General features: G+C 36.8%; 1 protein-coding gene across 2 annotated transcripts in view; it reads right to left on the bottom strand.

Moving 5' to 3' along the window:
- ttyh3a (tweety family member 3a) overlaps nucleotides 1-22,549 on the bottom strand; it is a 66,767-nt gene extending 44,218 nt beyond the window's left edge. For both annotated transcript variants that reach the window (XM_058768458.1, XM_058768459.1), the window contains exons 1-2: nucleotides 22,415-22,549; nucleotides 7,178-7,347 (exon numbers count right to left, since the gene is read on the bottom strand). In XM_058768458.1, the coding sequence (XP_058624441.1) occupies nucleotides 7,178-7,347; nucleotides 22,415-22,540 (296 nt within the window). In that variant the 5' untranslated portion in view covers nucleotides 22,541-22,549. The remainder of the gene's footprint in view (nucleotides 1-7,177; nucleotides 7,348-22,414) is intronic.
- Between the last annotated feature and the right edge of the window lie 457 nt (nucleotides 22,550-23,006).

The raw sequence follows: 23,006 nt of genomic DNA, 5'->3' as shown, positions 1-23,006 counted from the left end.
ATTTAATTTCTTATGGGTGCTATGGCAGCGCTTTGGTCTTTCTTGGGGGTGCTGAAGCATCTGCAAGCCCCTCCTTAGCGCTGCCCATGTTTATTACGATTAAAAAAAAAATGATTCTGCATCTGTTTTTAGGTGTGCCAGCTGCCACTGTGGGTGGCACCGGCACACCCGTGGCTACGCCCCTGAGTCAAACCAAATATTATTCAGACACCAGATATCATTTTTGATATTTTTTTACTAGTGGGTGCAGGACACAATAGTTAATTTAAGTAAGTGAGGATAGCAAAATAAAAGTAAACTGCGACATATTATAACCAACAATTCTTCATACAGTGAAGTAAAATTCACTACCAGTAAAATTGCTACAAATTTGGGACCAAAAATTATTCAGACCGAGTCTGGGAAAAATTTGACGTTCAGGTTTTTACATACCTTTCTATCAAAGTTATCGGAACATTATCAAGCTGAATTTGTTCTGACACAGTTTAACTGAGTTTGTGTCATATTTTATTACCATTTTCTAAACTATAGCGAATAAACTTTGATAATGTGAGAAATGTTGAAGGTGTCTGAATAAATTTTGGTTTGACTATCTATTTGATAACATTATACATACTCTTTTGGTTTCTGTACCCAATATTTATAAAAAAAATAATAAAAATAAATAAATAAATTAAAAAAAATGTACAAATGCAATGAAAATATCAGTCTCAGGACACGGTATCGGCAAGTACCAAAAATAAAAGTATCGGTATCGGGCGATTACTAGAAAAAGTGGTATCGGTGCATCCCTACTAAATATTGAATGTGGTGCAGAGAAACTCAAAAGAACTCACTCCTATGTAGGAGCAAATAACAACACAAACCCTAAATGTTACTCAGAATAAACAGGAAACACTTAAGAGTAGGTGTTAACCTACACGACTGATTGGACCGTGAAGGAATCTACAGTAACATGACTCAGATTCTGCTGTTTACGATCACTCCTCTGCGTCCTCATGAATCATTGATTCAGGACAGGGGATTGCATGTCTCAACCACATTTTGTAAAACATTCTTGTACTTTCTGGTTTCTATTTGAGCGCTCGTGTGTTACTTCAAATGAGTCAACTGAGATTTCTTGTGAAGCTCTCAAAATATGTGCCTTCATCAGCAATTCTCAGGAGGTTTCGCCATAAAATTTCAATAGAAACAGAATTGTCTTGACATATTTAATACCAAATCCGATGGAATAAGAGAACCTTCAGATGGTACACATTACAAGGGCTTCTTACTAAACAATCTGTTCCTATAGGGTGTCTAGATACACAGAGTCTACAGGAAGACCTGCATAAGTGATGAGTAGTCCATGCAGTATCTACACTTTTGCACATTTTTGGTGCTGATTGGGGTGGAATTGAGAATAAACTCAAATATGGTACATTTCGCTTGAAACTCAAACGCAAGAGATGGGTGAGGAGATGTGTCTAAATGACGTACAGAAGAATTACGTGGAAATCCGCATTTCAGTGGAATTCTGCTGGTGCAGTTACCATGCAGGCGTGCTGATGTGAAATAAGATAATGTTTGTTGTTTGCTGCTTTAAAGTGGCCCATTTATATTTTCAGTGTTACACAGAAGCTGAACAATGGGCAAATCTGCTAAATGATCAATCATGTATCAACTTGTCCTTATTTTATTACTCAGGACCATGATTAGTCTTACTGTATAGCAATTCTATCTCAGTTCATAATTATTAGGGATGTGTAAAACTACGTATTTAAAAAAAAAAAAAATAGATGGTGGTTGATGGTTTCAGGTTCACCTGAAGCCAATTAAGACATTTCTTAGAGTACGTTTACATATTACGGGATGTAAATGAGCGGAATGGAACGATACACAGGGTTGAGACACATTTAAAAAAAAATAAATAAAACAAAAAAATAAAATATATATATATATATACAAATTTTGTTTTGACACGTCTTCTTTATAAAGCAAACAGTGGTGATACACACCAAAAAAACACCAGCCTGAAGCATAACGTAATGGCAAAAGACATCTATTTGAACGTGTATGGTTTTAGAAGTAGGTGATGAATTTAACGAAGCAACTTTTGTGAGATGTTTTACTATGCAAACTACCTAACAACTAAAATCACATCATGCATGCAAAACACCTCCTCTAAAAAAATATAAGATATAATATAAGAAAAATCCAGATTAACTCGTCATCAGCTGAGCAACAAGATGACCATCATAATCATTTGTAATAATTATCACTTTAAAAAGTAACATTTCATCCTAGACTTAAAGTGTACCACTTAAAAGTGAGAATGAAGCATTGCTGGCTGCAGGCGTGCATTATGAGAATATTAATATCACATTATGAGAAATCCTGAGTCATGTCCCTCACAGGTGTGATTATAATTAATGGTGTTTGTGTTGAAAATGGGCTCATCTTCCTCCCCATAGGGAGAAATCAGCAGGGAGCCTGTGAACACGACCGATAAAGTGTTCTCCATATTTTCACTTCCACACAGGACCAGATGTGCACTGATAAACTTTCACAGAAGGGAAGATGCTTGCTCAACGTGCCAACTCGCAGCAAAAAGCATGAGATGGAGAAAAACAGAGAGAGAGAAGTTTTAGTAACTGATTTAGCAAAAGAGTGAAATGACTGAGACTGACAGAGAGAGTGAGGATGTGTGAGACTATCTCTTCGTGGATTAAACAAGTAGGTAAACATGGAATCACATTCCCCCACAAAAAAACAAACAAAAACACAAACTAAAACAAAAGAAACTAAAACAAAACATACACACAAAAATCAAACAAAGCAAACAAAACAAAAAATAAAGCCAAAGCAAAGCAAACTAATACCAAATAAAAACAAACCAAACTAAAAGCAGCAAACCAAAACCAACTAAAAATAAATAAATTAATAAACATCATCTATGTTGGTCTAAAACAGATGCAATTTACTTTCTATAAACTTTTTTTTTTAATTCACATTTTGTTTTATATTATATATTTTTTTAAATGCGCACTGATATATATAATCTAAATAAGACCTGGATATGTATTAAGTAACTATTAGGGTCACGTTTGCTTCCATGGTGGCTTTAACCCTTTCACACGTGAGTTTAAAATATTCTATCTGAGCCCCAGGCGTGAGTTTTTTTAAGCGACCGTTATTTTAGAACTTATAGCCTTATTGTTTCCATGGCGACGCGTCATGCTTGTCATGTGACACACCGCAGCCGTAATAGCGCTGTATGACACATGGATTGCTTTTATTTCGTTTTTCCTTTTTTTATTATTAATATTCACAAACATACTCGCTATATTATTAAATATCTGATATTCCGATTCTGAAATATATGCAAGTAAATGTGTTTGGTTGTTTAAACACGTTTATAATGATCGTGTTAGTTGATCTATACAGGGTGATGGGCGCCGCCATGTTTGCTCGCGCTGAATCCAGCTGTGGCATTTACAACACGTAAATTCATCCTCGCCTCCCGAAACACGTTAAAGTAAGTCTCCAGTAAACTGGGAGAAGAGCAGAGTAAACTTTAGTGTTACCTACACTATGTGTATATGATATCAATAAAAACATGTCGTCAGATTATATTTGTAAGGATCATTATTGCTGCTTCCATAGACATCAGCGCATATTTTACAAACTATAAATGTATGGCTTTGCTAGTACTTATGTGTATTTAAATGTCTGAAATCTAAAATAAACATTATATGGTTGAAAACACTGAATAAGTGATAATATTACAAGCGCTCGCGCGTCTGATCTGGCTCCGCGCCAGAAAGCAGATTTGAATTTCAGCAGTTAATGACGTGACTCACTGAAAGTTCCAATCACACCGGTGTGATCGTACGCTCCAGGGACCAGCCAAGACTGATCACACCGGTGTGATCGTAGAAGATAAGAAGAGACAGCAACACTCCTTAGAGTATTTTTGCTTAGTCATTGAGGTCTTTACAACTTCCGAGCTTGGGGAAAAAAATAGACCATGTACTGAAGACAGGATTTACTGCTTGGTGTGTAACTCATAGTGACCATAAAGTTCACACCTGTCATCAACATACACTGAAGAACAGAGATTCACAAAACCACACAGCAGGCCCTCCCTCATGCTGACACCATCACAGGTGGACTCCCTGAAGAGCGAGCGCACGTTAACATGGGAAAAAAAAAAAAACTCGAGAGATGCAGGGGGTGGTGGTGGAAAAAGGTGGTGGTCTTTTTTGTGAGTCCTTGATGATGGCTGTAACGCCAAAAACCACAAGTTAGGAATTGCCGGGAAAGACGCTGCCATAGCAACAGGGTTTATTTGAGACAGGATGTCAGACAGGACAATAGCGGGGTCTCAACTTTCCCACCAAAATCTTTTCATTCACATTGTGCGTCAAACATCATCATAACAAAAGCCAGCATTACTTATTCAATCTGTTTGTTTATGAATCCTTCCACTGGTTTGAATTGACTCAGAGAAACATCTTGAATTTTAATGAATTATAATGCACTTGGAAAATTTTTATAAAAACCCACTACGGTCGATTCTGAAGACAATGATGGAAAACTAGAGTGAAGGACAACAGAAACACTTTTTGTGGTTTCATGCATTATATCAACAGCATCAGACAGAAGGTAGTGTCTGAAGAAATGACTCTCTCATGCACAAGCAAGCTTTACTCTGCAGCTCAGCACTTTGTCATTATCGACATTATAACACACCAGGAATGAAACGGTCAATTTCACAAACCAATTAATAGACATCCTGTGATTAATTCAAGCAATCCAGCACTTGTGTGTTGAAGGACCAAGAGTTGATTCTCAAGAAGAATGTTCAGTTCTTTTCAACCAACTGCTACACATTTCACTACAAGATCCAAATGACCTTGACATGATCGTGAAGAGTACAAATAATCAAAATCAAGACATTGGTGTTGAATTCCCCTAAAAATTAAAATTATCCCATGATTTACTCACCTTTATGCCATCCTTGGAGTATATGACTTTCTTCTTTCAGGCGAATACAATCGGAGTTATATTTAAAAAAAAAAAAAAAGTCCTGGCTCTTACAAGCATTATAATGGCAGTGAATAATGGTCGAGATTTTGAAGTCCAATAAAGTGCATCCATCCATCATAAAAAATGTTCCACACTTCTCCGTGGAGTTAATAAAGGCCTTCTGAAGCCAAGTGAAGTGTTTGTCTAAGAAAAATATCCATATTTAAAACTTTAGAACCACATTCTCTAGCTTCCACTAACTGTCGTACATGCGTATCGAAATCCTGTCATTTTTCTTTACAAAACCTCATTTTGTACTTCTAATTCATGACTGGTGTTTTGTTTTTCCCTCTCCTCTGCATTTCCACGTTCATAATTCTTAACGGAGGCTTACTGCGAAAGTCAGTGTTTACGGTGTTACCGGTGTTAAGCCGCAACACCGGTTACCTCATTTGCCCACAAAGTCAATTGCCCCCCACCGTCGTTATGATTTTTTTATAGTAATAATCATTTAGTTCAGTTAGGGAACGGACAATTAAAAACCGAAGCGTCTGCTCAGTGCAGCGTGCTGAACAACAGTGGCATCACAGATCAGGAGCAGGAGTCAGATTTCATTTATCAAGTGAGGAGCGAGTCAAGCTGACTGACAAGAATGGTGAGGTGAGAGACAAGACGATGGCGGAAGATAAGATTTAGTTTCGAAACAAAATGCAAAAGCACCTGTTTGGCAATATGTTTTTTGGAGTTTAAAAAGCCTTTTGCCATTTATCAAAGGTGATTTTGGAGGTCTTTTTAAACATTTGTTTCTTATTTATTTGGTTCCACAGTGTTAGCTGATTTTTACTTTATTTAAACTGAGTATTTTATTTATTTTATTTTAATTTACATCAAGGTGAATGCCGTGCCTCCAAGCTTTCTTATTCGTTTTACTAATAAACGTTCTATGTTTCTTATTTATTTGGTTCCACAGTGTTTGCTGATTTTCAGTTTTGTATACCCATTTAAACTTTGTGTAGCCTAACCAATTTGTTATTTTATATTAGGTATGTAGCATGGTGTGTTTTTACTCGTTTTGTTAATTTTGTTTGACGTTGTATTTTGTTGTTGCTTGAATTGAATCAACGCCGAATTGCGGCTAATTTGGAAACAAAAGTAAAATGCAAGCGGCGCTTTTACAAGCTATTTAAAAGCAAAGGAAAGTGAAGGAAAGAAGGAAAACTAAAAAAACTCATGGTTTATCTTTGGTTCCTTCATGTCAGAGTAACAGTCTAAAGAGAATCCCGCTAAGCAATTTGGTTCAAGTTCAGCTGCCTGAATAAGAAACTGAATGTCTCATGAATATCTAGTTCATTTCCTACTCAAGCTCTGATGCCATTAACCTGTCAAAATTAGTTCTTCATCAAAACCACTCATCTTATCAACCTTCTTACCACTTACTATCTTCTTTACCAGATGGACTGATCAACAAAATCTGTGCATTGACACTGCCTTAAAAGGGTAGTTCATGTAAAAATGAAAAAATTCGGTCATCATTTATTCATAATCATGTCATTCCAAACCTGTAAAACTTCCTCGCTTATGCAAAACATAAAAGTAGATATTTTGAGAAATGTCTCAGTGTCTATTGTAAACAAAACTGTTTGGCTACCAGCATTTCTCAAAATATCATCTTCTCCTGAAGCCAATGAGTGCAAAAGGTTGAAACTACCGCCAAAATAACACTAAAAACAGGACTGTCTTGGCTAAGCATTTCAGTATTGCCATAAAATGTGTTTCTGGCTTGATGAACTTTCATATTCATACAGTGGACATTTTCAGTGGACATCCTTACATTATCCCTTACCACTAAGGAGTTTTGGGGCTACAGGTAGAATGACCCCACGCCTGCAGCTAGCGGAGTCAGAGGTGTTAATACAGCCACACCGAACCCCAGAGAGAGCTCCAAATGAACCACAGAGATTAGTATAGAAATGACTTCCCTTCCAGAAATTAAACCCTGCAGCCCTTCAGATAATACACGCCTTCTTTCACACTCTAACAGACAGAATGAAGTTTTTCCAGCTGGGGATCATTTGATAAAAGCATCTCTCTGGAGATTCGGACTACACGTGTCATCTTCTGCCTGAATGAGCTGCTGATATGAGGAATAATGCATTCTCAGACTCACCTGCAGACGAGGGTGGCAATGATGACGCACCAGGCGGTGCAGCAGCAGTCTGCGTTTGGCTGCTCATCGCTCTTCTTACGGCGGCAGCACAGCCAGCAGGAGTAGATGAGGAGGAAGAGGAGGTCCAAGGCCAAGCATGCCAGAGCTACACTGCCCAGCAGCAGGATAGACTGTGCGAGAGACGAGAAGAAAACATGAGCCATTGATTAGATTCACATGCACTCAAATAATCAGTTACTGAAGTGACATTATCATTATGGCTTTCTCTGGTTCTGAATATTAAGAGATACCCACAACTAGAGGTCGACTGATAGTGGATTTTACGGATACCGATAGCTAGGTTGGACCACACTGGCCGATACCGATTAATCAGCCGATAGTTTTCAAAATGGATACTGAAAGAGAGCTAGTGCTTTACTATTTAAAAAAAAAAAAAAAAAGCAGCAACAGTACTGAACCATACTTTGTAAATGAATAAAAATATTAATAGTATTTACTATACTGATCATTAAAGTTATTTCATAGTTTGCTAATGTTAAAAGAAGAAACTTTAAAATTTAAAAATGTAGCCTATTAGTAGCTAATAGTGAATGTTGAAATGAAAACACTCTAACAAGGAACAATACTTCTACAGTTTTCATTAATGCTACGAATGGACTCTTATTGTTAAGTGCTAGCATTTAATTTCAACAATCACGCTTAAAGATGGCCAGCTTTAAATGCCTACACAAGGCCATAGCATTAAAATTACATACATATGGATATTGTATGTGTACTCACACACTTTATTTGCTTCTGTTTTTTAACACGATAATTATCTAATCAAAAAAAAAAGTTAGTCCCACACCGGGCAAAAGCGCAGTGCTGCGTCTAGGAGAACTCAGAAATATCACACACACACCAGACGCTTTGCGTTCAGATCAAGTGGCGGTCTAAAACAATTTATTTAATCACCAAACGGACATAAGTTTGCTTCAAGAATGAACAATGTGGCATAAATGAGTTTGAAGTTCGGTGTTTAAAAAAACAGAGCAAGCGGAAAGAGAACGCGCGATCTGTATTACAGCTCTCTACATGAAGCATACAGACTTTATTAGAGCCACAGAAAGACAAACGTTTTGCTGAAAAATGCACAATACATAATTTATAGCCTAGGGTGAAGTCATTATACATTCACAACGATTTGGGACAAATATAATGTAATTTAATAGAAAACTATGTGAATGGCGCTCTGTTCTGTCGGCTGTATTTAAATGCGAGTCTGGAGTTTCCCGCTCTGTGCAGCGCGCAGTGTCACGTGTCAAAATAAACAACACGTGCTGTCAGTGATTTCCGCCTCTAGAGGCCGCTCTCGTACTGTATAATGCCAGCGGACCCTTCTCAGCCACTCCAGCAATGGTTGCACACCGGAAAACTATCGGCATGGATTTTTGCCGATACCCGATAGTTGTGGCAATCAACTAATGGTGCAGATTAATCGGCAAAACCGATGAATCGGTCGACCTCTACCTACAACTCCAGTTTAATTGAGAATCAAGACATTTGTCGGTTATAACTTCTGGAGAGAAACAGCCTAGACACTAGACAAAGATGAAACTTTCTAGTGTTCATGTGTTGCGAACCTGTGTTTGCACTTTGAAAAGCTTTACCCTTGAAGACAAATCATTAAAAAAAATATATTTTGGAAAAAAGATTTCACAAAATGTTTTAGGGCTACCAAAGTTAACATGTTAACTTAGATATTTATTAAATGGTTACCAGAATTTGAACACATTTACACAACTGTTTCATTTTGATGTTTCATTTTGAGACTGCAATTCTATTCTATTGACAACAATAACTTCCAAATTCATGACCAAATATTGGATTTTTTTTTATCAACTTGTTTTCTTTCAGTTAGTACAGAGTTTGTATTATTTCTTTTGATCTGAACTTATGTACTGAATGAATATTGCCAAAATCATCCACAAATTATGTTTGTTTGTTTGTTTGATTGCTTGTTTGTTTTCATCCAAAAACTGAGGTGCATAAGCTCAGATCAATGAGGCCTATTATCAATCAGTCCCAAAAATAAATGCCAAACCTGTGCTAATTGAAAGAAAACCAGTTGATAAAATATTAAATCCACAGTTTAGTGATAATATAGCATAATGAAAGATTTACAAGCAATTTTAAAAAGGTCGGCAATTTTTGACCAGGAACACCAAATTAGGTAAAGGATTTTTAGCACAGCACAATGGTTAAACTGAAAGAAATAACTCTACATATAATTTTGTTAAAAATAAATACATAAATAAAATGTTCTAACTTGATATTACCAGTCATAATGAAGAAAAAAACAACGACATGCTGCTACATATAAATTAACTGATTTGCTGTTCATTTCAGTTTCATTTTCCAGACAATGACTATTTTTAGATAAAAATATGACTAAGACAAATCAAAAGCACCTCATAACACTTCACCTTTTATTCAAATTGAAAATGGTGCGTGGGTCGCTCTAAACCAAGTCTCCCACTGCAACTCACGTGACAAGTAACCTGCAGGGGAAGTTTTATGTATAATGAGGTCAGAGCTATTCTCGGTTAAGACACACACTTCGCTCTGACAATCTTGTTGTGACAACCACACAGGGATTAAGCACTTTAAGATCGTCTGCACTCACATTCCTCAAAACCGACCCAATTCTGGTCCCACCCGATTAGCGGCGGAATCCTTCAAATGGAGACACCCATGATGGGTTTGGCCTGGTATCCAATCAGTTAATCTGCATGGACTCACTGAACCCCTCTTCGCATGTAAGCATTTCAAATCTCCCAAATCACATAGTTTCCATACGCCTTTCAACCTGTGCCAAGCTGTCCGTTAAGCTCACAGTGTGTGATCACAGGAGAGCTGGGAAAACCATTGTGCTGGTTCAAAAGGGCCCAGCGAGTTAGACTGGAAAAGCGAGCAGGTCTTAAAAGCACAGACTGTAATGCTAAAAGGGCATCACTGCTCAGTGCATTTACTTTAAAACACAAGGCCTGACTGTTTGACTCAAGGTAATTATTTGGGCTTATTAGGCTCAGAAGATTCCAGTGAATGTTCAGGTGAGAGGTTTATCAGACCACCTGGAAACAAAGTTGTGTTTACACTAATAACACCACTTGTGATCGATTGACACGGTCTAAAGAAAAACTAGAAGTTGTGGACTGACAACTGTGACAGTGAGTTTAAAAGTTTGTTTGATGCAACTGTTAACAAATAAACAAGATATCAATCAATACAGCTATATATTAAAATTTGTTTCATGTTTGTGAAGTAGCCAATTTCTGAAGGATCATGTGACTCTGAAGATTGAAGTAATGGCTGCTAAAAATTCAGCTTTGCCATGAATAACATTTTAAAACAATATTCAGATAGAAAACTTATTTTAAATTGTAATATTTCACAGCATTACTGTTTTTGCTGTATTTTGATTAAATAAATGCTGCCTGGCTGATCATTTGTGTCAGTCACACTGCCATTTCTAGTCAGTATATGGTAACAAAAGTTTGTCTCATCATTTGCTAAATTATAACAATTTTATCATTACATCAATTATAACAATTTACCAGGTCAAATCTAGGTTAGGGTAATAGTGCAAGGTTATAGGGTAATAACAGGGTAATCATGCAATAGAACAACAAGTATGCTTCACAGCTCTTGTTTACAAGAAATCAGCCATGGTAATTAGATCACCTTAGTTAACACACCCTTCAGAGCACTCAACCTGCCCTCAATACCAAGGATTGTTTATGACAGTCGACCAGCTGATGGATCTTTGGCAATTTCAGCAAATTGAAAATATCAAGACCCCTGTGTTTTGAACATCCCTACTTGAAATGGTTTCAAAATGCTCGCATTCAAAACCTCTGCTTTGAATCTGGAGATGAGAACAAGTCCATTACTTCATTGCTGCTTCACATTTCTGTGTGATGGAGAAACATGGGAAATAATTTCCAAAAATCAAGACAACCCAGTCCCCGCGGGGAAATGCTAAACCGATCTAATTTTAGAAGCATGATTAAGCCTCGTGCTGTAAAGACTGTGAAAACCACTTGTCCACAAACTACAATGTCCACTATTCACAGCGGCACTTCAAGAAAAATGAATCTTTTGTGAGGTCTTCTGAATCTTTCACTATGTGACAGTTCAGAAAAGGACATTGAGGCTTTTGCCGACTTATAACACACCCGTGGACGTTTATGAATCTTTTAAATTGTGAAAAAGTGAATAATCAAACAGACACATATTGAGGATAGATGAATAAACCAAGACAACTCCACTGATGACTATCTACTTTAAGTAGCAGATGATGAACCATGAACCTCTTTCCAAGTCAACGTCACTAACAGTTGTCGGATGATTAGACAGCCATCGTGACCCACTGCTAATATGTGACCCTGGACCACAAAACCAGTCATAAGGGTCAGTTTTTTTAAAAATTGAGATTCATACATTATCTGAAAGCTGAATAAGCTTTCCATTGATGTATGGTTTGTTAGGATTGGACAATATTTGTCCGAGATGCAACTATTTGAAAATCTGGAATCTGAGGGTGCAAAAAAAAAAAAAAAAACTAAATATTGAGAAAATCACCTTTAAAGTTGTCCAAATGAAGTTCTTAGAAATGCATATTACTAATCAAAAATTAAGTTTTGATATATTTACGGTAGGAAATTTAAACAAAATCTGTTCATAGAGCATGATCTTTATTTAATATCCTAATGATTTTTGGCATAAAAGAAAAATCGATAATTTTGACCCATACAATGTATTATTGGCTACTGCTACAAGCATACCTGTGCGACTCATGACTGCTTTTGTAGTCCAGGGTCACACATGTAAACACAATCGATGCAACTTGTGATCTTAACACTTACACACATCATCACCTTAAATGAATCAGTCATAACTAGGGGAACCACTGTCATCACATTCAGTCGAGTCCAACTCAAACCCAAAACCATTCAATACAACAATGGGCAACATGAGGCAGGATCTCATCTGAGACAAATGAGGTGTGAATGATGATGATGATGACGGGTGATATGACGTCTCAGGATGAGGAAATTTGTGACTTGGTCCCAGCACCATCTGGGAGAATGGCCAGTAAGCACTCTTGATATGATTAATCAGTGCTTAAATACCCTCATTTACAAAGAATGGCAGATCTTGGCAGAACTGCATAGCTGACAACCTCTGATAATGTGTTTGGAGAACATGATTAACAGCCTTTGCGCCCATGAGATCATCTCAGCGTACTGGCAGAAAGCTGCGCCTTTATATAAATACACAACGCAACTGAATAATCAGCCCTAGTAGAAAATGGCAGAAGAAACAAGAGGTTTGCATGTCTACTACATCCATCTACTGGTTCTAATTGGTTTCCAGAAAACAAGAAAAACAAGTTACAAATAAGAAGAAACATCACATTAGCCAGCATTACACCCAAAAAGAGTGCATTTACCTCCTGTATCTCAAAATGCTTGCAACGCCAAGGTCATAGTTTCGACTCTCAGGGAATGGGTGAATTGATCAAATGTGTACTTTGATAAGGCTTTAACGTAAATGTAAATGTAAATCTAACACAATCTACACGTTTTCAACAGACATCACCACCAGTTAAAGATATGAGCTGGCATTTGCCAGCTCAGAGTGCTCGTGTTTTCCTGTGAGAACTTGTGCCAAGGAGGTCACCGCAATCACCTCAATTTCAATCCTGCCACGTTTCTCCTTTTGCCGCTAACAGGAAAAGGCCCAGACTCAGCTTTTCTAAACAGACAGTAATCTTCTGCAGATTATCTTAATGGATCTACTCTTTCCATATGCTGATTCAGGATGCAGCGTAGCGTGAGACCCCTCTGAGCGATAGCACTGCCCAAGAACAACAGCAGCATTTCAAACACAAGGTCACTGTGCTGAAGTGCTCCTGGCTGTAGGCCATCCGAATGATATTTGCAAAATATGCACCACCCTTTATCCTGTCACGTTTCAGAGAAAGGAAGTTTTCGCCATACATGGAATCACACTGTGCTCAACTAAGCAAGGACAAAAAGGTGCGTCACATTAAGGGACTGATTTTTAAGTTCTATTTACCATTTAATTTATTTAAATTCCGTTATCTACAGTGTAGGATTTACTTTTCAGAGTGAAAATTGTTTCAAAGAAATGTTATTTACAACAACTTTGAAAAATCTGTAGAAAAACAAATCAACCGTTGAGATGTAATTCAGTTTTATCAAGTGACTGAATCATTTGCCGGCCTAATTTTCAATTCAGAGCCATCTATGAAACGGCTTAATTCTCTGATAGGAGCCTGTGGCTGTGGTGCTTTGAATGAATGTGGCACAGCAGTCAAACACACAGGTGGTTTCATTCAGTTTGGCAGAGACTGAAGCACAAGACCATCTAAACAATCTATGATAGGAGTCTAGAATAGATCAGCCCGAAGCTTTTGAGCGAATATTGCTGCTTCAGGAAATGACACTGGAAAATGTCACACCTGTCACATGAAATAACACATTTTTGCATCTGAAATAGAAAAGCAAGCTACAGGATTGAAATCTAGACCATTTAGTTTCCAAAAAAAGCATCATGTGGTTGGGGTGGTATAGTGGTGGGTAACGGAAAACCATGAAAGGTGCATGTTTTCATTCCTAATTCAGTTCATGCAGCCATGTGTGAACATGACAATCACTCTCAGACTAGTGATCTATTGACAACCCTAGTTTTAAACAGTTAGGGAAAAATATTTTAAAAGTTTAGACAATTAGGCTAAATTTCATAGTGGGTAGAAAAAAGATGCAAAGCTTAACACTTTAAAACAAAAGTAAATACGCTTGAGATATTTTAATTAATTTTGACCTAGCGCAGTGACAGTATAAAAAACAATCTCTCCCTTTATTTATTTTTTTTCAATATCACACTCAGAGAATATAAATAAGTCTTTACACAAAATATTTTTTTACGAAATAATAAAAAAAAAAAAAAATACGACAAACAAGCATCTCAAAGACAGAGATATATAGCTTAAAGCCTGAAATTTACATGTTGATATTCCAAAACATCGCTTTCCACTGATTTAATTTTCTTTAGGGAGCCATATAGCCTCCACATTGTCATGGAAAAGAGCTGAGGCTCTTTTCATTTGCAGTTGGAGCAGCAAGGGGCCAAATCTGGGTCAGAGATTTCTTTGGGAAACCAACAGTAATCTGGGAGGAGTTAGCAACACTTTCAGAGAGGATGTCAAAAGCATTTCAGCCTTTGAAGGCAGACTGGATGGCAATAAACTTTCCCACACACATGCACAGGACGTCAGTAGTTAACACCTAACTGCAAATGTAAACAGCAAAAGAAACCGCCGCGCAGATCAGATTTGGAGTCAAATGAAAGCTGAGACATTAATATTTCAAAGAGGGTTGTGTTTACACCGCTCCATGAATGGCTCCTTCACAAATCCTTCATAACCGGCTGACCACGTGATGAATTTATTGGCAGTGTGCCACTATGAGAGACAGCTTGTGTTTCCTGCCTGGCCTGATGACAGGACGGCCTTGTCAGTCTGTGTCGCTCCATGCAAACACGATGACAAAACAGATTATCAGCATCCCTGCTCTCACTTCCTGCGTGCCCAATGACATCCCTGAGAATGACACGCTAAAATGACTCAAACACCAGCGCTACAATTAGCAAAAATGGAAATGTTCTAGCGCTCCTCCACGACATGAAGAGGCCAGTCACGAATTTCTCCAACCTCCCCCACAGCCAGCCTGGGGAGTGGGTGTGGGAGTGGGAAAGCATGTAGGGGTTTTGTTTTTCAAATTTGCACTTCAAGTCATGCTTAAGCCCACATTCCCACAACAAGACGAAAGGAACTATAACTAGTAAGACAAATGAACTACACTACACTGATGTTTTCAATAAAACAGTGGTTAAAGACCCCATGAAATCAAAACTGAGATGCTTTTAGTCCATGTCTGTTAAGTTAGGAAATCAAAATCTAGTGTATTACTACATCACTAAAATTCTTTTAAGATTTACAGTTTTTCTCTTCCAGCAAAAGAGTCAAAATAGAAATGGTACAAAAGATGTCACTTTAGGGGTAAACATGGTTCAAAAGTGTACCTTTTGAAAGGGGATGACCCCAGTGACAGATTTTGCACCACTTTTTTGGGGATAGATCCAATAAAGTGTTTTCTAGAATGAGAAATGTGCCATCTCTTTAATTATAAATATAACCTCCCTCTGATTAGCATTTGCAAGTGCCAAATTATGTTTTGTTAGTGTGTCTTCAGCTGTGCTAACACTTGTATTTATCTCCTTTCCCATCCAAAAATTTGTTGTGAAGTCAACATATTTTAGACATGGAAAGTGGCTGGAATTTAAAGTTGACATGTATATCAGAGCGTAACAAATTATTGAAAAAAACACTCGGTTCTATCTGTTGATTTTTGATTGGATGGAGGCCAATCTGAATGTGAGCTTGCAGATGATTGTAAGAAAAGGGTGCGGTTTAAGTGGAAATAATTATTGGAAAACGCTGGCATACGTTACCAGAGAGAAAGTAGTTTCACTAATTTTCACCTATTTTGTTTAAAAAAATTACGAGGTCAAAAAAAAATGTAAAAGGTGAAACAGACAAATAGTTCACAAGAAGATCAAAATCATGTATTTAAAAAAATAATAATTTTCATTCCATGCTTCAATCGTTTACTTCAAGTCAAGTATTCCTTTTTCCCAGTTGTTACGTCAACACACAAGGTCTTTAAGAACATGAATGAAGTACGAAGGTTTGGATTTGGCAAATCTTGTATTTGGTATCTGGTATCTCTAGGTCGTCGGGATAAAAGGCAAATTGTTTATGGCTCTCAGCGGAATCTGGATGGTTGATACAAATTTCCAAGAAATTTTTTATGCATTTAAAGGGTTCCATTCAATGCTCCATTATTGTCATTTTATGTTTCAATTTAAATATACTTAGTCTTTATCAAACCATGCTAAACTTTCAGCTGAAACTGTTCTTTCTAAGCGGATTTTGCTGAAGTCTAAGTATGAAAATACCACCACTTTTCACAGGGCAATATCAACTTATTTCAAGTAATGTTTGCGAATGTCATATCCATTCCTAACTCCGGAAAAAAATGACTTATTTAACTATAAGAGATTTCCCAAACATCATCATTCAGGTTAATCAACTCATGGTAGACAACCCAGTGGCGGCACACTCAAGTTAGCCTTGTGTGCCTTCCTCATCCACTGGCAGGTCTGTCCTCAGACTCCTCACTCAAACAAACCCAGAGCTCCAGTCTCATCCATCATCCCACTGACTGGACCTCCCCTTCACAGCTTGGCTTTCATCCACGGCGATTCGTGAGAAGCACTGCCCAAACTCCCACAGTCCTGGCCTTTGTAAACATGAGACATGCTTTTCTCAATGCAATACCCATTGATAGCCAATGAGTAGTGTTAAGGGATGGGAAAGGGTGAAGTTCAACTAGAATATTAGACACTGGTACAATCCACTTGAGTTCACAGATGGAACGTTGGCCCCAAAGATTTCAGAGTTATCGGCAAATATGAAAGATATTTTTAATTTATCATTATTAGTTGATATACTGGATATTTAATTGTGCCTATAATGCCTATTCATTTTATTAAATGTTATTAGTTTTTCCTTTAATGCTAATAATTTAATAACACTGTCAAATGCAATTTTTTAGCAAATCTCAGAATTACTGTACACATTATAATGTTGTGATGCTTAAAGTCACTTCTGTCAATGTTATAGATTTTTTTTTAGTTTCAAGACTAAATATTATAGAATTTTAAAATGATTTGATGTCCATTACCATTCAAAATTTAGAGTCAGTAAATCAGTAATAAATGTTAGAAAAAATTTTTATTTCTATTCTTTTGAACAATATCAAGGAATCCTGAAAAAATAATAGTAAAATATTAAACAGCACAACTGTTTTCAACATTGATAATAATAAATGTTTACTGAGCAAATCAACATATTAGAATGATTTCTGAAGGATCATGTGACTGGGGTACTAATGCTGAAAATTCAGCTTTACTATCACAGGAATAAATTATATTTTAAATTACATTAAAATACAGAAAACACTGATTTTAAATTGTAATAAATTCCATTATATTACTGTTTTTGCTGTAGCTAGTTTTAATCAAACAAATACTGCATTGGTGACCTTCAGAGACTACTTTCACATTTAAAAAAAAAAAAATAATTCTAATAGACCCTAATGGTATCTAATGGTAACCTAATAGTATAAAATCTAATGGTAGCATTCCTTATCTGTAGGATAAAATAAATACATCTGGTTAAAATATAAAAATAAAAAAAAAGAAATTTCACAGACACACACCATTTTAAGGGCAGTAACTCCTGTGCTAAAGGTAAACTCATTACCCAAACTTTCTTTAGTACATGCATTAGCTGGGCAACTTAACATTTCTTGACACAGTCTGCTGAGCAACATTAATAACCTGTCATCTCACTCCACGCTACAAGCAGTCCCCAACAAATGAATATTTAGGCAGCGGCATCAATAAGTAATGATTTTGAGCTAAAAGCTTTGTTCTTCTTAATGGAAACAGACTATTCAAAAGTAAAAATATTGAGCTGAAATTAAAAGTAGAACAAAGTTCACAGATAAGCACATCAGGAGTGAGATTAACCCCTAACTAGTGGCCAAACGAGATGACATATCTAGTTAATTCCAATCCTGTGAACAAGTGCCATTCAGTGGACAGCAGGTGTCCCCCTCTCTCTCTCTCTCTCTCTCTCCCCATCCTCAGCTGTGCTGTCTGTCTGTCTGTTATCATTCACTCTGTGCGCTTTGACTCCAGGACAAATGCTACATAGAACAGGCTGCTAATACAAGCTGCTCAAGCATCCTGTCTATTATTATTTTATTTTGTATGATAAACGTAGAGAATCAAAATGATTTTTTTCTTCAATATTTCAGCCATAAACTGTAATATAATCAGTGGCAGTACCATAACTGAGAAATCTGATAATGTTCTTTAACTAATAATTTAGATTTTCCTCTATATTAATAATACGAAAGTCACATTTTAATTATTTACTTTCTAAAAAAAAAAAAAGAATGCATGACTACTTGATGCTGCAAAGGGTACCCTTTACTTTAAATATGTTATAGTAAAAACTATTGTTTAGGACTTAGGCCTTCCTCTCCAACCATGCAGAGGAGCTTCTAGACATTTCAAATACAGTTGTCTGTAATTCTGTATGCACCTGATGTCAATGGCATCTGACAAGAGGAGGTTAGATCCCTTAACACAACTGTAAAAACAGAAAATTGCTTCATCATGTGCTTTACCTTGTTTCTGCCATGCTGTTTTAAGACATTCTTCCAGTGCTGATGCTTCGAAAAATCCCCGGTAAAACGTTTTCAAACAGCTGACATTCTATCCTGGGCTTTATGGCCCAGAAGCACTGAATTCCCTGCCTTCACCTCTGCTCTCCATCTCAGCTGCTTTCTCGAGGAACTTTTACATCTTTGTGCCTGCATTATTTCCAGGAACTATAAGCTAGAAGACCACTGAGCATTAAGCTTGCAACTGCTGTTTCTAAATTAATCTACTCATTCTTGCCTTGATCTAGTTCCTCTACACTTCTAGCTGAAAGAGAAGTGATTCTCACCATCATATAAACATATACAGCAGCTAAAAAAAGTATTTAGACATTTTTGGACACAAGTCAAACTTACATTTTGCTGCAATTCATTAAATAGTGTTGAGGTGATATTTAGTGGATGCACAAAGGTAAAACGGTCTACCCAGATGCTCTATTTTTGCACACTAATTTTGCACTTAAACTAAAAATTATTCTTTAGTACTTCTTAAGATCATCTAAATGTACTCAACTGTGCTATTTATTTTGGGACACCATGAATATGAACTAAAATGCACTTTTAACATACTGGGCCTCATTTACGAAACGAACGTACGACCGAAAATTGGACGCGAGCGGTGGCTACGATCAAATCTCTGCACCTGCAGTGCTTCTGTGAATGGAGAAAAACAGAAATTATAAAAGGAATAAAATAAATAGGGCTACACAAAATATTTTTCTCTTAATTAACAGATTAACAAAAGAAAAAATAGTGCGACAAGTATAGGCCACTTTCGTTTAATGCTCTTTCATTTAACACTCTTAATGCATATTATTTGTTTTCTTTGTATCTTTATTTTTTAAAATTTAACTGATCGGTGATCGCGCAGGTGCCTCACACGCGCACACACAACATTTCAGCGTTACTAACTTGATATTTCAGCCATTAATCAAACTAAAATGCAGTCAACCAAACATAAAAGTTACACTGCACAATTTACAAGGTCCACTGTAAAATCAGCGTGCAGCACCGAAACAAACATTTATTGCATATGAAGGATGATGTTTTACGTGGATATTGGAACACAAGAGAAGTACAAAGCCTTGTTTACATCACATATAATAGTTTAGCAACCAAATGTTACATGGCAAAAATGGAAACATTTGGATGTCGAATGAGAGAGGCTTGTGAGCCCAATGCCGTTTAGTTTCGCTTTGATAAATTCATTTTAGCTTGACGTTGTATTCTGTTTATGCCACTATAGCCTAATTTGCATTTTACTTCATAGTTTAATATAATTTTTTAGCTACTCATTTTTTCATTCTTGTTCTGTAATACCGTTAAATTTAAAGGGTTTGTTGTGGATTAAGGATAACTAAATAATCTATATAGTGTTTATAATGTTTATAAATGTTTAGTTATATTTACTGGCATTTAATATACATATAAATGAATGCCATTGTTTGCAAATATAAGGTTAAAGGGTGTTTTTGGAGTAAGATCAATTTCTCTTTCATTTACGTTTCTCCGTGTCGTAAACTTTAGGGGCGAGGCTTCTAAACCGGGGTGTTTTTAGGGGCGTGATATTCAAACGACGATTGTTTCCTTCCGCCACATTTATCAACGTGCAATCTTTCGTACAATGGGATTGGCGGCATACGAATGTTTCATAAATCACATGTGAGCTCTGTAGTAAATTGATTTGTGCGCTCGGATCTGCGCTTGTTTCTACGTTAGACTGAAATGAGGCCCACTATCTCCATTTAAAAATTGTATTAAGTTACCACTTGCAGTACACTTGAACCATCTTTCATACACTAGTACACTCAAGTGTACTACAAGTGGTGAATAAATACAAAGCGAGTATGTTAAAAGTGCATTTTAGTTTACATTCATGGTGTCCCAAATTTGTCATTTAAAACTTGCCATTTGCTCAGGTTGATGGTAATGGTCAAGCACAATTATGACTTCTTTACATCTGTATTTCAAGTTACCAACTGGTTTCACCCAACACTCCATAAAGCGAACAACAGTGAAGGCTGAACTTGATTTAAGGAGCTTTGATTAGAGGTATTGTCACCAGGCTTACTGCACTCCTGGCTTGTCTTTAGGCCATCTGTTGTCTCTATGATGAAAGACTACAGCCAAGTAGTTGAAAGGGTGCTCAGAAGCCTACTTTCTACCTTTACCAGCCACGCCTGGCCTGGGTGTGTTCAGCAGAGAGATGCAATAACAATAAAGAATTCATAATAAAGATTGAATTATAGTTACCGCCATGTTATGGCACAAAGACATGTGCACATGAAAAAAGATCTGCATAATCTCTTTAAGAGATAAGCTCTTACTATCTATTGAACTAAAATGAACAGTTTGTTCTAGTGCTCTAACTCAATAGACAAAGAGGTATATATGGGTTTGTTGGTGTGTTTCAGTCCTCCTGGGCAGTTCATATTTACAGATGTATGTTTGTACGTTGTACAGAGTATGCTTTATTACTAATGTAATGTGTATACTGAGTTTGTTCTTTTAATATCAATTGCTAAGAACATTAAGCCATTTTAAGCATTTTCTTCATAATGGTTTTCTAAGGGGAAAACATATATGTATAAATCTTATCTTGCTATTTGGATTAGAGTGCCATTGTCTTAATAGTGGACAGTGTTTACGGCAAGAATTATGAGAGAAAACTGGTTTTCCCCTGGTCGTTGTTTTAGAACATAAAAGGGTTAGTTCAGCCAAAAATGAAAATTCTGTCATTAATTACTCAGCCTCATGTCATTCCAAACCTGTAAGACCTTCGTTCATCTTCAGAATTCAATTTGAGACATTTTTGATACAAGACAAGAACTTTCTGACCCTGCATAGACAACAACACAACTGAAACCAGGTCAAGTCACAGAAAGGTAGTAAGGATATTGTTAAAATAGTCCATGTGACATCAGTTGTTGTATGAACAACAGCAATTGTATGAAGCTACGAGAATCGTTTTTGCACATTGTGGTACTCTTATGAACGCGCATCGAAGACTGACATGGAAGAGAAGAAATTGTAGTATAAAGTCATTATTTTTGTTTTCTTTGCGCACAAAAAGTATTCTCGTAGCTTGATGTCCTTACTACCTTTCTGGGCCTTGACCGTGGTAGTTCCATTGCTGTCTATGCAGCATCAGAAAGCGCTCGGATTTCGTCAAAAAATATCTTAATTTATGTTCTGAAGATGAACGAAGGTCTTGTGTGTTTGGAACTACATGAGGGTGAGTAATTAATGACAGAATTTTTGGCTGAACTAAACCTTTAAGCCACATTAAGCGATTTAGAATGTCCCCATAAATACAACCTTTTCAACATGACTTGAACGCAATGTTCACTACTGTGCTGGAAAGTCACAGATGGAAAATCTGGAATGATTATAGAACTCTTTGACCAAATGGAGAAATGTCGCTTTGCTCCAGTCATATACACTGCTCCAGTCCAGCTTTGCAAGGTGACAAGCAAACCTTGATGCTTTGGCTACTTTTATAACTAATTTAGTTGGCTGAGAAGAAATACATGAACTAACTGGGTCAACATATGTCTCAAACAAAGATTAAATAAAATAAATCACTTAATTCAAGCAAACTTAGTCATGTTATACACTGAATATCAGCACGGCTGCTACTACAGCTGTGCCTATATTCAGAATAACAGCACTCTTGTGTGATATTACTTAGAATGGTTTTCAATCGTTATTATCAACTTTTCAACACAAACCATTTCATATTACCACACAGAATTTCATCTACACGTGTTGCTGTATCAAACAGCAGCAGTGTTACTGTAATACATGGACTTACCTGCTGGTATGAGGAGTCCTCCGGTCGAAAATCACTGCTGGTTTGTTCAAATTGCAGATTAAAGTGAGGCAGTCTGTGGAGAAGATTAACCCACCACGGAGGAGAGTAATTCACAACGGCTGCCATAGTCTTTATGACAATAACACTCCGAGCCGAGAGAAACTAAAGCAGGAAGTTTAAAACTTCTGTCAGTGCTTAAACAATATCATTAGACTATAAAGTCAAACATAAAGCTGCTCTTCCCTGGAAAATGCACATCTATCGTTCTTCATCCATAGTGATATGGAGCTAAAACCGACTAACGTTAGTTGTTCAAAGCGCCGAAAACTGATTGTTAAGTAAAAAAAAAAAAGAAGAAGAAGAAGAAAAAAAGAAGAAGCAGCTAATTATTTAAACGCATCAGAAGTGTCCAGCTGTGTAAAACAGGACTTCAGCTTTCCTATTCCTATCGGCTGGCTGGCAAACACAAGGGAAGCGTGTATTACAAGCTCCTACTTCCCCTCTCCAAACTGCCTATTGTTTGGATACATTAAAACTACACGCACGCACACAATAACCCTGAGATATGCAAGCATTCAGAGCCGAATCCTTT

The sequence above is a fragment of the Onychostoma macrolepis genome, chromosome 03 (genome assembly GCF_012432095.1).
Source record: "Onychostoma macrolepis isolate SWU-2019 chromosome 03, ASM1243209v1, whole genome shotgun sequence".
NCBI lineage: Eukaryota > Metazoa > Chordata > Actinopteri > Cypriniformes > Cyprinidae > Onychostoma > Onychostoma macrolepis.
The sequence above is the reverse complement of the archived record's forward strand: the minus strand, read 5'-3'. Positions and strand labels throughout refer to the sequence as shown.